Genomic DNA, 16490 nt, shown 5'->3' on the forward strand with positions numbered 1-16490 from the left:
TGTGAAACTTGAGGTGCCGGGTTGGCGATGATTATAAAGTATAGCGAGAATGATTAAGCCCACGAGTGCGATTAGGACGACTGGTGAATATGGGCATGCTCAAACTCGAGACTGGCTCGGTCTTTTTTTTTTTTTTCTCGGTCACAATTATCCATCACAATTAAGGAGACCATACTTAAGGTGTCTGTTCATGATTGAACTTCTCTAGAATTTTACAGGTTCCATTGCGGAATGACTTTATTATTATTTTTTCCCTTTTTTACCCAGGATGCCATTCATCGTGTGAGTCCTGCAACGGGGAGGGCCCTCTCTCTTGTACTTCCTGTCCCGGCCACAGTGTTCTGTTACCCTCGGGGCTCTGCGCTCCGGTCTGCCCCTTAGGATACTATGAAGATGGTCACAGGGTCTGTCAGGGTAAGCAGCCGCGGTGGCGTCTCATCATATTTGCTGTTCTCTTCACCATCCGTTCCAACCAACTTCCTTTCATCCGCTCTATTTTCTTTTGGCAGCGTGCGACAGCCAGTGCCTGACGTGCGACTCAGCAGGAGTGTGCACATCCTGCCGTGACCCCACCAAAGTGCTGCTTTTTGGGGAATGCCAGTACGATACCTGTGCCCACCAGTATTATCTCAACAGCACCACCCGCGCCTGTAGAGGTAAGCTGATCATTCCTTGGGAATAAGAGATGGGCGTCATTACTGCACCAACTTCCTCAAAGCCCACAGGGTCAAAGGACTTTAGTTCCTTCAGTCATGCCTGATAGACTGAGTTTCAATTCCAGCTGCTTCACATCAGGTCTGAAAAAGTACTAAATAAGAACTAGAGCATAAGATAAAAAGAAGTTTAAACAAAGAAAAGAAAAAAAAAGTTGAGGAATAGAATAGCCAGAACTGGTCAAACAATAATTGGCTAATTGGATGGAGGCAGAGCCTTCCAATAAAGTGTTCTGGAATTCAGTCCATATTTGCAGCTGTTTAAACCAGGGAACACTCCCTGGAACAGCCCTTGTAGAATAAAATCAAGTCCGCCCAAGTTTCTTGCAGATTTTTTTCTCACATAGTTTCAAATTATTCTCTTAACATTCCTGCAAAACAGAGTTTATCTAATGTGATACATTTTTTCAGAATCTCATTTCCAGAAGTTGCAGTGCATGATTTTGTTAAGTTAAATCTTTTCTTTCTTCTGAGATTTTCACATTCACTCTTCTTTCTTACCATAAGACATCTCGCATGCAGGGACTGGGTGTAGATCAACTGTATCATCTCAGAGGAAGTGCCGCCCTCCGGGTAGTGCTCTGGGAAAGTCCCTCTGCAGTCCAGTTTTGTTCTCCTGTGCCCTCAGCTGCCCCTTTGGTCACTATCAATCAATCAATCAATCAATCAATCAATCAATCAGTCAGTCAGTCAGTCAGTCAGTCAATCAATCAAGCTTTATTTATATGGCATATGTCATATAGTGGCTGTAGCCCAGTGTGCTGCACATGACCGAAAGATAATGTAACAAAAACAAAAGTAAACAAACAGAGGTGAGCAAATGCACAAAAAAGCAAAACAACAAATAAAAGCAAGAAGCAACAGTAGATGAACTAAACAACAAATGACAAGGCACCTTAATTAAAATCCAGACTTTAAAGATGTCTTAAGTGTTCTTTTACATAAATTCCTCTTGGGGATGAATGAAGTATTCTGATTCTCATTCTGATTTAAACAGAGGTGGGGTCCCTCAGATCTTCAAACAGACTGTTCCAGAGACTAGGGCCACAGTGGCTAAAAGCTGTCTCCCCTTGTGTTTTTGTTGAGATCCTTGGGATCACTAGGAGGCCAGCTGCAGAGGATCTGAGGGACCTGCATAGGTGCATATTTAAAAAGCAAGTCTGAGAGACAGGCTGGTGTCAGGACATTCAGTGATTTAAAAACTAGTAATACAATCTTAAAATCAATTCTAAAACTGATAGGCAACCAATGCAATGACTTTAAGATGGGTGTTATATGTGCTGCCTGTCTGGTCTTTGTCAGTACGTAGGCCGTTGTGTTCTGAACAAGTTGTAGACAGCCAAAAGCTTTTTTAGGTAGTCCAAACAGGAGAGCATTGCACTAGTCAAGCCTAGAGGTTATGAGAGCATGCATTAGTTTTTCTGTGTCAGCCTGAGAGAGAAATTGTCTAACCTTAGCAAAGTTTCTAAGATGATATAATGACACTTCGGTTACATTTCTAATGTGGTTTTCAGAACTGAGGTCAGAATCAAAGGTAATCCCAGGGTTTTTGACCTGGTCCTTGGTACGAAGGACTAATGACTGAAGGTGCACAGACACAGTTGCTCTCTCTGGGCTTTTGTCCCAAATGTTAGGACATTTGTCTTGTCTTGATTCAGTTGTAGGAAATTGTATGACATCCATACCTTTATGTCATATATACATTGAACTAACCTGTCAATGGGGCTAAAATCATCTGGGGATACAGAAATGTATAGTTGGGTGTCATCTGCATAGCTGTGAAACACAATTTTATGTTATCTGCCGACATCGCCAAGTGGTAGCATATAGAGGCTAAAAAGGACTGGATGTAAACTAGAGGCTTGTGGGACCGCACAGGTCATGTCTGTTTTCTTTGAGGAGGAGTCATCCAGGGACACAAAAAACTTGTGGCCAGTCAAATGTGATCTATACCAGCTTAGAACCATTCCTTAGAGGCCAGCCCAGTTTTCAAGACTGTGCAGTAGGATTTTATGGTGGACGGTATCAAAGCCAGCACTAAGATCTAGGAGAACCAGGACTGTATTAATCCGTATGAATTCTTATATTGTTCATCATTTTAACCAATGCAGTCTCTCTGCTGTGGTGGGCTCTGAAACCTGACTAAAAAGTAACCTCTTAATTAATTATTGTAAAAGTATTGTAAATTAGTCATTGTAAAGTGACTTTGAGTGTTAGAAAATTGCTATATAAAATCGATTTATTATTATTATTATTAATTAACCTGTTCAAGAAGACGTTTTTCTAAAATCTTACCTAAGAATGAGAGGTTTGATATGGGTCGTTAGTTACTAAGAACGGATATTACTTTTTTGGGAAGTATTCTAACCATGGCAGTCTTTAATGCATCTGGGAAGGTGCCTGTGAACAAACAAGTGGGAAGATGGCTGCGCAAATTCGTGTTTGCAGCGGCCTCACCCAGTGCCGGTGTCAGAAGATGGTGGTTTGAATTCACATTTGCGAAGTGGGAAGATGGCTGCGCGAATTCGCGTTTGCAGTGGCCTCACCCAGTGATGTCCATGCAATGTCTTTGTCCATGTCTGCGTCTGGGTTTTGTCTTCGTTTGATGGCTGGGGGAGCTGGCGCTGAGTCGGCTGGGAGAGCGGGGTGGGCCGGGCTGGCTGCTGGCCCATGCAGACCGGCAGTTCCGATGGCGGTCTGGCGGCAGCCTCACCTGGCGTTGACAGTGGTGTTTTTGGTGTCATTGTGAGGAGTGCGGGGAGGTGTGTCGAGAGTGTCTGGCTGGGGGAGCTGGCGCTGGATCAGCTGGGGGAGCGTGGCCTGCTTCGTCCGGTGGGCCCGGGGGCCACGGCCCCTGCCTTGAGCTGCGCCTGGGGAGGAGGTGCTGGGGGCGGGATGCAGAGGCGGGGTGGGCTGGGCTAGCTGCTGGCCCGTGCAGGCCGGCGGTTCTGACAGTCGTCATGGCTGGTGTTCGTTCCCTTGGACAATGATTTTTTGTTTAGTTTGGATATATGTGTTAATTTGGGTATGTGTGTTGTTGTAGTTTTTGGTTGTGTTTTTGTCTTTGTGTTGTCCTGCTGTGGGTTGGGGGAAACGGCATTTTGCTTCATTTCAAGCACGCAAGTGCAGGAAGTGAAATGACAAAGTGTTCCTGATTCCTGATTCTGATCACCTCTGCATCCACCAGGGTAAAAGAGTGCAAAGTGTGTTGACAGTACTTTCTAAAACGTGATCCTGCTTGTCTGATTAATAGTCATTCAGATAGTTGTCTTATCTCTGAAGTAGGCTGAAAATTCGCTGCACTTAGTATTGTAGAAAAAAATCACTGGGGTATGTGGAAGTGGGATTTATCCAGCTGCCAATAGTAGTAAAAAGGACCCCAGGATTGGTCTGGATTTTATTTATGGGCTCAGAGAAATGAGCCTCTCCGGCATTTCTCCGCGCCTTGTTGTCTTCTGAATGGCGATCACGTAGCGTATCATAGTGGATCTGTAATTTAATTTCCCTCCGTGTGCACTCGACTTTTCGACGGTTTCTTTTTAAGTTCGTCAACAGTCTCATTTGTCCACAGTGGCTGACATTTTACAACAGGTTTTTTGAGGTTTAGCGGTGCAACGAGGTTAAACTCATTTACTAGGGGTCACCAGATCAAGGGAGGGTTTGTAAGGGCAACATATTCATATGCATGATGAAACCTTCGGCGACTTCAGGTGTAAGATGTGTGTTCTTGGCAGTGAGCTCAGCATGAACCGGGGACATGGCCACTGATTGCAGTAGTGGTCAGACGGAGACACGTCTCTAACTGATGACATTTTAACGTCTAACTACCAGCTCCAAAGCACGGTCACAGTTGTTTTGTGTGAAACCGAGATCTTGTAATAGATTAATCAAATCAGTGACCCTTTTGTCTTTGATGTTGTCTATATGTAAGTTAAAATCGCCAACAATAAGAATTGTGTCATAAGTTGTTGTGTTACAATAGATAGAAGCTGTTACAAAACTGTTAAAAACAAGGGACAGTGCTTTGTAGTTCTCTATACCGCAATCGTTCGTATGGTTGACTGGCATTTTAAAACCGTAGCAGGCGTCCGGGTGGGATCGCGGTTTATTCCGTTGCCTACCAACACAGGGATCGGCGGTTCGAATCCCCGTGTCCCTACAGACACAATTGGCCGTGTCTACGGGTGGGAAGCTGGATGTGGGTATGTGTCCTTGTCGCTGCACTGGCGCCTCCTCCTGTGGTCGGGGCGCCTGTTCGGGGGGGAGGGGGAACTGGGGGGAATAGCGTGATCCTCCCACGCACTACCTCCCCCTGGTGAAACTCCTCCCTGTCAGGTGAAAAGAAGCAGCTGGTGTATCAGAGGAGGCATGTGGTAGTCTGCAGCCCTCCCCGGATCGGCAGAGGGGGTGGAGCAGAGACAAGGATGGCTCGGAAGAGTGGGGTAATTGGCTGGATATATTTGGGGAGAAAAAGGTGGTGGTGGGGGGGTCTAAAAAAAACCCCCCAGAGAAACGAGTGTGATCTGATAGGGGTTTAAATGACAGTAGGGACCTCATGGGAACCATTATGTGCTGTAGAGGAAGAAGGAGGAGCCGAGGGGGGAGTTTGAGGCGTAAAGAGTCAGTCGCGTGGGAGGCTGCAAGTTCGTTGACGGCATTTGGCGACGCCACATGCCGAGATGGATCCTGTCTCTTTTGTAAAGGGAGAAACGATCGCAAAACAAGTGAAATTTGTCTTGGAAGGCCATGAAGTGAATCCTGCTAGCAGACTGGAGGAGCCGAGTGTGAAGGCTGAGGATTCTGCTGAAATGGCCCGCTCCGTGACTGGGGCTGGAGATAAGGCCTGATGTAAAAAAAAACTGACTTTCCACGGTTTTTAAAACATCAAAAAGGAGGTTAAAATAATTTTTGGTGCGCTCAGACTCCTGACGGATTGTGTAATTTGTCCCCCCGCATGAACCGGTTTCCTTTTGATAGAGGTCGGGAGCGAGGGCAGTAGATCCCAGGAGTTTATCCAGGATGACAGGGACCGTGGCACCAGGGAAACAGTGTGTGATGACGTCTAAGGAGCCGACGTTCCTGGTTATGGAATCTCCAGTAATTACTTTTGTCATTCTTTTTTTTTTTTTTTTTGCCTTGTTTCCCCTCTTTTTTCTCCTCAATTGTACTCGGCCAATTACCCCACTCTTCAGAGCTGTCCCCGTCACTGCTCCACCCCCTCTGCTGATCCGGGGAGGGCTGCAGACTACCACATGCCTCCTCCCATACATGTGGAGTCACCAGCCGCTTCTTTTCACCTGACAGTGAGGAGTTTCACCGGGGGGGATGTAGCACGTGGGAGGATCACGCTATTCCCCCCAGTTCCCCCTCCCTCCCCCGAACGGGCGCCCCGACCGAGCAGAGGAGGCGCTAGTGCAACAACCAGGACACATACCCACATCCGACTTCCTACCCACAGACATGGCCAATTGTGTCTGTAGGGGCGCCCGACCAAGCCAGAGGTAACACAGGGATTTGAACCGGCGATCCCCATGTTGATAGGCAATGGAATAGACCGCCACACCACCCAGACGCCCTGGAATCTCCAATGTAGATGGAGGAAAGAGGGGATGAGGAGATGGTGTGTTTGGGACTATGGCAGCGGTCACGCAACTAAATCACTATGCTATGCTACACCTCTGTGGCGCTGTGACCCGTGGTACACTTTATTTATAACCAGGATACGTAACGTGCCATTTAAGTCCTTCATCAATTATTTGCCGGCTATATTGCATTGTGGTGCACTGTGTCACACTGACTTTATATGTCTCATTCATCAAGCCATAAACTGCCTGAGCAGATTTGCATGGCAGTGTTAATATATGCAAATTTTGGACCCAATGCACATGTTTTATTTCCATATTTCTACATTTTCCAACTCTGAGATAGGTGAATTGATAGATGAGGATCAATACGTGTACATTGCCGCACATTCTTTTTTCTTTTCTCATTCTGGCAGCATATCTCTTTCCATTTCTGCAGTTAAGTTGTAGAATAATTTGGTCTCTTTTATTACCGTCTCATTCAGAATGAGTCCTAGTCCCTTCTCTGGCCCACAGACAGAATTAGACGTCTTCAAATACATTTTGCATCCATTTTCCCCAGGAGATTAGCTCGAGAATGAAACCAGTCATTTCATGTGGGTTTTCTCTTCCAAGTAACAACCTTACACAATTTAATTTGTTATGGGAAAGATGCGGGATAATTAGCCCCTGAGGCAGAACCACCAGATCGCATGTCCATTTGTGGGATTAGCAGCAATGCTAGCATGTAGTTGTTAGATATGCAGTTTGATTCCCTGCATGACAGCCGGCAGTGCCTCCCTCCTCCCCAGGTGGGCCAAGCAGTGGGTTGATAGTGTTGTGTTTATCCCCCCAGCTAGCTGAGCAGGCTACCTGGTAAATCCATTGAACCTTGAACGAACCCACGGTTGTGAAGGGATGCTGGCTTTCAGCCCTATCAAATAAACCATGAAAAGAAAAAAAAAGAAAGGCTTGGAGAAGCCTTGATGGTCCCTTCAGACCGGAGCCATAGCGAGGTGCCCAGAAATTCCTTGAGAAACGCTATAAAGGGTAACCCGGATGGCATCTAGTATACAATATGTAAGTAACCTGCTAACATCTGTTCAGCATCTCTGATGTGTCCTCTGCACCACTGCACTTTATCACCTCTTGCTGCACCTGTATAAGTCAATCCTTGTGTATATATATGTGAAGATTGTAGTGTTGTTATTCTACGTTAAGTCCACTGAGAGAGCCACGAAACTCGAGTCGAATTCCATGTATGTGCAAACCTACATGGCCAGTAAACATGATTCTCATTCTGATCTGACGCTCTCTTTTTTTAAACCTTTACCAAATGGGAATTCTTCCGGGAACCCTTTGGGGATTTTTACCAGAAAAAAGTCGGGATGAATCCTCGAGGTTCAAGAGCGCACTGTAGCAGAGCGGCTTGCTGTCACTTTTGTTATTGAGTTAACCGGGTGTCACAGATAAGACGGGTGGGTTGGAGAGTCTGGATGAAAGAAGAATGCATTATTCCAACTGCCCCCTAAAAACACAAAAGGTTTAAAAAGAACGTGAAGCCAATTCAGTCAAACCAACAGCTTGCTTTTAGCCATGAAGAGCTCCTGTAAAATGTTCTGCACACAGCAGGTTTCATCAGGACTCAGGAACGCTTTGTTTGTCGTTTCACCTCCTGTACTTGCACACATGAAGTGAAATGAAATGCCGTCTCCCCAGCCCCCAGCAGTGCAACACACAGACAAACACACATTCAAGAACTACAAGAATACACAGGTTCACACTAACACATATATCCAACCCCCCCCCACCCCCACCCAAAAAAAAATCACTGTCCAAGGGAACAAACGCCACCCAGGAAGACTGTTGGACCCTCCGGTCTGCATGGGCTAGCAGTCACCCTAGCCTGCCCCCATTACGCATCCTGTCACACCGCCCTCCTTGTCTCCTCCTCGGGTGGAGCTCCAGGCAGGGGCCGTGGTCCCTGTGGCAACCGGACGAAGCAGACCAAGCCCTCCCAGCCGATCCGGCGCCAGCTGTCCCAGCCAAACCCCCTTGACACACCTCCCCGCACTCCACACGGCAAGATCAGAAACACCAGTCAACGCCAGGTGAGGCCGCTGCCAGCCATCAAATGAAGACAAAAATTTAGACACAAACGTGGACAAAGGCACTTCACAGACGGCACTAAGTGAGGCCGCCGCAAACGTGAATTTGCGCCGCCATCTTCCCACACCGGTTCTGGGTGAGGCCGCTGCAAATGTGAATTCGCGCCGCCATCTTCCCCCACCTTAAAGCGGACTCAGTTCGCTACATCGGTGACCGAAGTGGTATGGGGAGACCACGAGGCCATCGGAAGCACTTGTGCCCAGAGGCGTGAAGGGAGCATGTGTGCTGAAGTGCGGGGGACGCACTTCCCGAAGGAGGGGGGTAGCGTAACAACCATGGATAAGTAGACTCACTAGCGCTCGGCTAACAGGTCGGATCCTTTAGTTGACTGGTTAACATAGTCGCCGTGGTGCAGGAGACACGGGTTCATGTCCCGGCTGTGGCAGTTCCCGGCTGCCCCCCCCCCCCCCCGAATTCGCTACATTGGTTGCTTCATTAAGGTGTTGCACAACATGTTCGAGTACAAAATAATTTACGTTTGCATGTTCCTCCCTGTTTTCTCTGCGGGAAACTAATCAGAAATGTCTCACCAAGTGTCAAGTCAGCGGCAGTGATCTTTTGATTTTGCTTTTCAAAAATGGAAAGAGGAAATATTGTGTACACCCTTGGTTGGCGAGGGCGAGGACAGATTGGCGAGTCCCGCCGCCTCGTCCAATTTATTTTCAACACAGGATACCTCATCCAAAGCGGCATCTGACCTACTATGCTTATGAATAGATTACACTTTATAGCATTTATGACACTATATCGAGGACTAACGCTTGTACCTTAGTGGAGGGATTCCCTAGCAATGGATATTATAGGCTTAAAAACATCATGTGGCAGTAATTATGAGCGTGTTTTGTCCCTAAAATAATCGCTGCTTGGATTCATTGAATGTGATTAAGCTGGACTTTTTGGTCCGTTCCTTTTTTCCGAGCCCACCCCTGACTGCACCCATGCCTAAATGATGGTAGCTGATCGCAGGTTAAAGTTCAGCCCGCATGAAATATGAAATACACTTTGCTCTGAAATAAAATCCCAAATTTGGGAACAAGTCCATGATGTGCCCTTCATTTATATGTTATTAACATGGCCAAAAGAATGTTATCAGGATTCCAGTAGAATTCCTAATTCCACCTTTGAACTACTCCAAGATATTAGCTAACTTTAAACCATATGTTGGCATTGTGTTTGACTACTGTGGAAGCAACCAAAAAGCAAAAAGAAATTAACCGCGGGACTTTTTTGTCACCTGAACACCCCCAGAAACGCCAGCCATTCCCATCCATAATCACAGGTTTACATTTCATTCATCCATTTCCAAGGTTTACATATGGAGAGCACCGGATTCATAGACGATGTTGGTCTTCCCTTTAGTTGACTGGTTAACGTAGTCGCCCGTGGTTTGGGCAACCCGGGTTCACGTCCCGGCTGCGGCCTGAGTTCGCTACACTGGTGTCAGAAGTAGGATGGTGAGGCCGTGAGGCCGTCGGAAGCGTGTGTGCCCAGAGGTGTGAGGGAGCTGATATGCTGATGCGCTTCCAGAAGGAGGGGGTTATTGTAGCGATCACGAATGAGTAGACTTGCTAGCCCGTTGGCTAACGGGTCGGACCCTTTCGTCGATTGGTTAACGTAGTTGTCCGTGGTGCAGGAGACCCGGATTCACGTCCCAGCTGCCCCCTGAATTCACTACATTTTTAATTTTTAGACTTTTTAATTTTTAGACATTTTTTTGGGGGGGGGGGGGCTTTTTTCTCCCCAATTGTACTTGGCCAATTACCCTACTCCTCCAAGGCCATCCCGGTCACTGCTCCACCCCCTCTGCCGATCCGGGGAGGGCTGCAGACTACCACATGCCTCCTCCGCTACATGTGGAGTCACCAGCCGCTTCTTTTCACCCGACAGTGAGGAGTTTCACCAGGGGGACGTAGCGGCTGGGGGATCATGCTGTTCCCCCCAGTTCCCCCTAGTGCAGCGACCAGGACACATACCCACACCCGGCTTCCCACCCGCAGACACGTCCAATTGTGTCTGTAGGGACGCCCAACCCAAGTTGGAGGTAACACGGGGAATCGAACTGCCGATCCCCGTGTTGGTAGGCAACGGAATAGACCGCCATGCCACCTGGACGCCCTGACTTGTTATTAAAACTTTATTCAATATTGGGCGGAAGTTTTTTATTTTTTTTATTTTACCCATACAAATACTGAACGTCACGTCCCAAACGCCGTCTCCAGTCGGCGATGACGGATTGTAAATGGTGGTAGAAACTCGCTTCTGCGCGTTTCGCTTCATCTTCTTGTCAGACATAATGGAGCGTGGCACAAAGCTGACAGATGTGCAGGTGACAGAGGGGCAAAATGGGTTTAAAACGAATCCTCTGTGGACAAAGAGTTTATTAATCTCTCTCTCTCTCTCTCTCTTCCTGTCCCTCTGTGTATCTGTCTGTCTGTCTGTCTGTCTGTCTGTCTCGTCACTTCTCTGTCACACGCTCACTCGTCGCTAAATATCCCATCACCTGGAATGCATTTGTCCACACACACACACACACACACACACACACACACACACACACACACACACACACACACACTCTCTGTCTCCTCATCCTTCCAGAGTGCGACTGGAGCTGCAACTCCTGCAGAGGTCCCCTGAGGAGCGACTGTCTTCAGTGCATGGAGGGACACGTCCTGCAGGAGGGACTCTGCTCCCACGGCTGCTCCCCGGGCTCCTACCAGGATGGAGACCGGTGCCTTGGTGAGTGGTTCCGTCCGGCACGTTTACCTTGTTTTACACCGTCATGCTGAGGCCACACTGAGGTCACTGTCTTCCACGCTGTGCCGGCACGGCCTGAATCGGCCCGTTCCGTGGGTTCCACGTCAGGTTCCCATCAGCACCGGAGCTGAAATCAGGGCGAGGAATTCCCACCGGAAAAATACTATTGCTACAACAAACGATGCCACGCAACGGCGTCCGTCTACATAACGCCCATGTGACCTCTTCCACTGACCATGACACGGGTTCAGACCATTTAATTTTGTTTCGTTTCCTCATGAAAGAAGGCAGATGGCTGCTGGCTGGGATGTCAGTGTGCGCTGCAGGATCAGTGTGCGCTGCAGGTCCGGGGTGCGCTGCAGGATCAGCGTGCTCTGCAGGATCAGTGTGCTCTGCAGGATCAGCGTGCTCTGCAGGATCAGCGTGCTCTGCAGGATCAGCGTGCGCTGCAGGATCAGCGTGCTCTGCAGGATCAGCGTGCTCTGCAGGGTCAGTGTGCGCTGCAGGATCAGCGTGCTCTGCAGGATCAGCGTGCTCTGCAGGATCAGCGTGCTCTGCAGGATCAGCGTGCTCTGCAGGATCAGCGTGCTCTGCAGGATCAGCGTGCTCTGCAGGATCAGCGTGCTCTGCAGGATCAGCGTGCTCTGCAGGATCAGCGTGCTCTGCAGGATCGGCGTGCTCTGCAGGATCGGCGTGCTCTGCAGGATCAGCGTGCTCTGCAGGATCAGCGTGCTCTGCAGGATCAGCGTGCTCTGCAGGATCAGCGTGCTCTGCAGGATCAGCGTGCTCTGCAGGATCGGCGTGCTCTGCAGGATCAGCGTGCTCTGCAGGATCAGCGTGCGCTGCAGGATCAGCGTGCTCTGCAGGATCAGCGTGCGCTGCAGGATCAGCGTGCTCTGCAGGATCAGCGTGCTCTGCAGGGTCAGTGTGCGCTGCAGGTCCGGGATGCGCTGCAGGATCAGCGTGCTCTGCAGGATCAGCGTGCTCTGCAGGATCAGCGTGCTCTGCAGGATCAGCGTGCGCTGCAGGATCAGCGTGCTCTGCAGGATCAGCGTGCGCTGCAGGATCAGCGTGCTCTGCAGGATCAGCGTGCTCTGCAGGGTCAGTGTGCGCTGCAGGTCCGGGATGCGCTGCAGGATCAGCGTGCTCTGCAGGATCAGCGTGCTCTGCAGGATCAGCGTGCTCTGCAGGATCAGCGTGCGCCGCAGGACCAGTGTGCGCTGCAGCATCAGTGCAGGATGTGATGACGCTATCATGGGATATCAGTGCCCTATCAGATGTGGCAGCACTGGATGTGACATGAATGTAAAGCCAGTCACTGAATATAAACAGCTTTTTGTTTGTGGGGGGATCCAGATCTCCCCCCCCCCTTCTCTCCGATTGTACTTGGCCAATTATCCTGTTTTCCGAGCCGTTCCGGGCACTGCTCCACCCCCTCTATCGATCCCTGGAGGGCTGCAGACTACCACATGCCTTCTCCGATACACGTGGCGTTGCCAGCTGCTTCTTTTCACCTGACAGTGAGGCGTTTCACCAGCGGGACGTAGTGCGTGGAAGGATCACGCTATTCCCCCAGTTCCCCCGAACAGACGCCCTGACCGACCGACCAGAGGAGGCGCTAGTGCAGTGACCAGGACACATACCCACACCTGGCTTCCCACCCGCAGACACAGCCGGTTGTGTCTATAGGACGCCCGACCAAGCCGGAGGTAACATGGGGATTTGGTCCAGCGATCCCCGTGTTGGTAGGCAACGGAACAGACCGCCACGCTACCCGGAAACCCTGAATATAAACGTCATTAAGCCCTCCCACCGCCACGATTTGGCCGTGTTCGGCAGGGTTATCAAACAGTGCCGAAAATCCAGACATGAACACAGTTTGGATCCGTTCCACGCCACAACCGTGCCGAAGGAAACGCCATGGGAACGGTTTCTCTGTGTGTCGGGAAGTGTCCCTGCCGTGCTGTGGAAAAGCACGATCCCTCCCACAGGTCTGAGTCTGAGAAGACGTCAAACCGATTCCCTCTTCTTTCCCCTCCTTCCCCTGCAGCCATGCCGTGTCACTACCGAGGCTACGCTGAAATGACCTGCCAGTGCAGGAAGAGGATTCAACAAGGGAAACGTTCTGTAAACAAGATAAAATCACTCGTTTACCCGAAAGACCAGAAATCTTGAAACGTGGAAGTTAAATCACACCGACTTTTAAATAATCCATCCAGTCTGACGTATAAATCTAGTTTCATCATGCCATGAGTAGACAAAGCCACTTAAAGCAGACAACAACAAAGCATCCTCATTTTACTTCTGAAGTACTCATTATAAGGTGAAATAATTAAGTTAGATGGCAGAAGATGAATATTATTAAGTCCTTATAATCCTCGTTAGCCCTTGATGAGTAAATGTTTCTGGAGACGTGATGAGATGTTTCTGTCCAGACGTTTTGTGGCGTGGAGCTGTGAATGGAGTGCCTCCGTTTTGGACGGTTCCTCCTTTTTAATGTTACTGTCACTGAGAGGGAGTCCAGACGATAAACTCCAAGGAAATATGGATGTGACTCACTCGATAGATACAATACTATACATACATTCATCCCTCATTTGTCCATAATCCAGCTGTAGGGACACATGTCACGGTCCTTCATGTTGTGACCTCATTGGGCCCCATAGGGTTGGTTCCTGGAAAACATTCAGAAATCTTTAAATCTGGTTAGAAATCTTATTAGGGGGCGTCCTCGTGGTGTGGCGGTATATTCCATTGCCTACCAACATGGGGATCGCCGGTTCGAATCCCCGCGTTACCTCGGCTTGGTCAGGCATCCCTACAGACACAATTGGCCGTGTCTGCAGGTGGGAAGAATGTGGGTATGTGTCTGGTTGTGGATATGTGTCTGGTTGCTGCACTAGCGCCTCCTCTGGTCGGTTGGGGAGCCTGTTTGAGGGGGAGGGGGAACTGGGGGCAATAGCGTGATCCTCCCATGTACGTCCCCCTGGCGAAACTCCTCACTGTCAGGTGAAAAGAAGCGGCTGGCGACCCCGCATGTATTGGGGGAGGCATGTGGTAGTCTGCAGCCCTCCCCGGATCAGCAGAGGGGGTGGAGCAGAGACCGGATGGCTCAGAAGAGTGGGATAATTGGCCGGATACAATTGGGGAGAAAAAAATCATTCATTCATTAATTATCTTCAGCCGCTTCTCCGGGGTCGGGTCCCGGTGGCAGCAACCTAAGTAGGACACTCCAGACGTCCCTCTCCCCAGCAACACCCTCCAACTCCTCCAGGGAGATCCCAAGGCGTTCCCAGGCGAGATTGGACATGTAGTCCCTCCAGTGAGTTCTGGGTCTACCCCGGGGTCTCCTCCCAGTTGGCCGTGCCTGGAAAACCTCCAAAGGAAGGCGCCCAGGAGGCATCCTGATCAGATGCCGGAACCACCTCAACTGGCTTCTTTCAACACGAAGGAGCAGCGGCTCTACTCCGAGCTCCCTCCGGATGGCCGAGCTCCTCCCCCTATCTCTAAGGCTGAGCCCAGACACCCTACGGAGGAAACTCCTCTCAGCCGCTTGTATCTGCGATCTCACCCTTTGGGTCACTACCCAAAGCTCATGACCATAGGTGAGGGTTGGAACAAAGACTGACTGGTAAATTGAGAGCTTTGCCTCCCGGCTCAGCTCCCTTAGATTTTTTTCCAGTCTCATTAAAAAATGGATTGTGACCGTGTGTGACTCGGTACCAAAAAGAGGGATATTGACAGTGTCTCTGTGCAACGTAAAATGAAAACCCCTAAGGACATTTCCATAGTCTGTTCTGCTTATTGAGTAAGCACACGCTGCTTGTTGTTACACAAATATCAACAAGTGGCATTTCCTGTTGATTTGATCCGACCAGTTTTTTTGTTCCCCCTAAAGGCTCATTCCTCATCGTGTTCAAAGGAAAACGCTGGCCAGACTAAACAAGGAGCAGCGTAGACGTGCGTTTGGAGTTATGGAAAGCTGCAGAAACTCTTTTATTTTGTCCATCTTCCCGTCATCTAGTAAGAATATAACAAGGTGTTGTGTGCGCTACACCAACATTTGTTCCGTCCATCTTGAATCGGACAACAGAGTTGTTCTCCCTGACAGTCCATCTCGGTAAACGGGAATCCTGACACGGCATGTCAGCCGGAGTCGTGGGATCGGATCATTTCGGAGTAAACCATACGGATAAAATGAATGAACGCCGCGTGAAAATGACATTGTGTGTGATGGTCCTGTTGTGTGTCCTCTCCTTCTCCAGGTTGTGATGAGCACTGTGAGGAGTGCCGGGGCCCCGGGCAGTGCCAGCGATGCCGGCCCCCCTACGCCCCATCCTGCAGGGCCAGTGTGTGCCGAGTGCTGTGGAGGAACCACTTCCTGGATTCCTCCTCTCAAGTCTGCAGACGTAAGGCTCCGTAACCGCTTTTAATACCACCACCGGACTTCCCCCCCCCTTGGGTTTCTGTTTAGTTGGCATCTTTATAACAGAACTGTCTTTTGGCGGGTTGAATTAGTTGGTTTGCAGTTGCTTATTTACATTAACTGAAATTCACGTATACTTGACATGGCTCCTGACTATCCCCCCCCCCCCCCAAAAAAAAATCAAATTTTTCCAAATTTCATAAATTAGGCAATTTTTATTTTTTAGAATTGTTATTATTTATTTGGTTTTCAAAACGCTGGCTGATAAACCCCACCTTTGAATTCTCTGCTTCTCCAGCTGACGTCTATTTCACCATGAAGACGTCATGGACGTTTGCATTTTTTTGGAAAACAGTCTTTTTTTCCCAGGGACTATTTTCCTCAAATTAATCCACACTTTCAATAACGCAACTTATAAAAGAAACCACGGCAGTAAAGCCATAACATTGACTAAAAGATCAAGGTGACTAAATGTTCACCGTGATGGATGACCGAAACAAAAACAAATCTAAAACACTACGGTACGCCTTGGGAAATGGTCAAGAGTCATGTGAGGTCTAACCCTTCTGCAGTGAATGGACTAAAATGTGGGGGGGAAAACTCCGTAATGGTCCTTTAATGCTAACACGCTCTACATTACATCTCGTCTCCTCAGCGTGCTCCTCAGACTGTGTGTTGTGTGAAGGAGTCGGCGTCTGCACCGCCTGCCGGGATAACGCCTTCCTCATGAAGGGATACTGCACGCCGGATTGTGGACAGGGCTACTATCCCGACCGGAAGAGCCGGACCTGCCACGGTACTGGAATGAAACCCCGGCACCCAACTTGTTTTTACTGTTTTCACCACAGATAGTGGAGACAGTCT

General features: G+C 49.1%; 1 protein-coding gene across 1 annotated transcript in view; it reads left to right on the plus strand.

Moving 5' to 3' along the window:
- fras1 (Fraser extracellular matrix complex subunit 1) overlaps positions 1–16490 on the plus strand; it is a 333688-nt gene that overhangs the window by 179603 nt on the left and 137595 nt on the right. The window contains exons 23-27 of the mRNA XM_056280308.1: positions 268–414; positions 510–656; positions 11042–11182; positions 15466–15609; positions 16282–16422. Coding sequence (XP_056136283.1) covers positions 268–414; positions 510–656; positions 11042–11182; positions 15466–15609; positions 16282–16422 — 720 coding nt within the window. The remainder of the gene's footprint in view (positions 1–267; positions 415–509; positions 657–11041; positions 11183–15465; positions 15610–16281; positions 16423–16490) is intronic.

Source organism: Lampris incognitus, chromosome 1 (assembly GCF_029633865.1).
Source record: "Lampris incognitus isolate fLamInc1 chromosome 1, fLamInc1.hap2, whole genome shotgun sequence".
Classification (NCBI taxonomy): domain Eukaryota; kingdom Metazoa; phylum Chordata; class Actinopteri; order Lampriformes; family Lampridae; genus Lampris; species Lampris incognitus.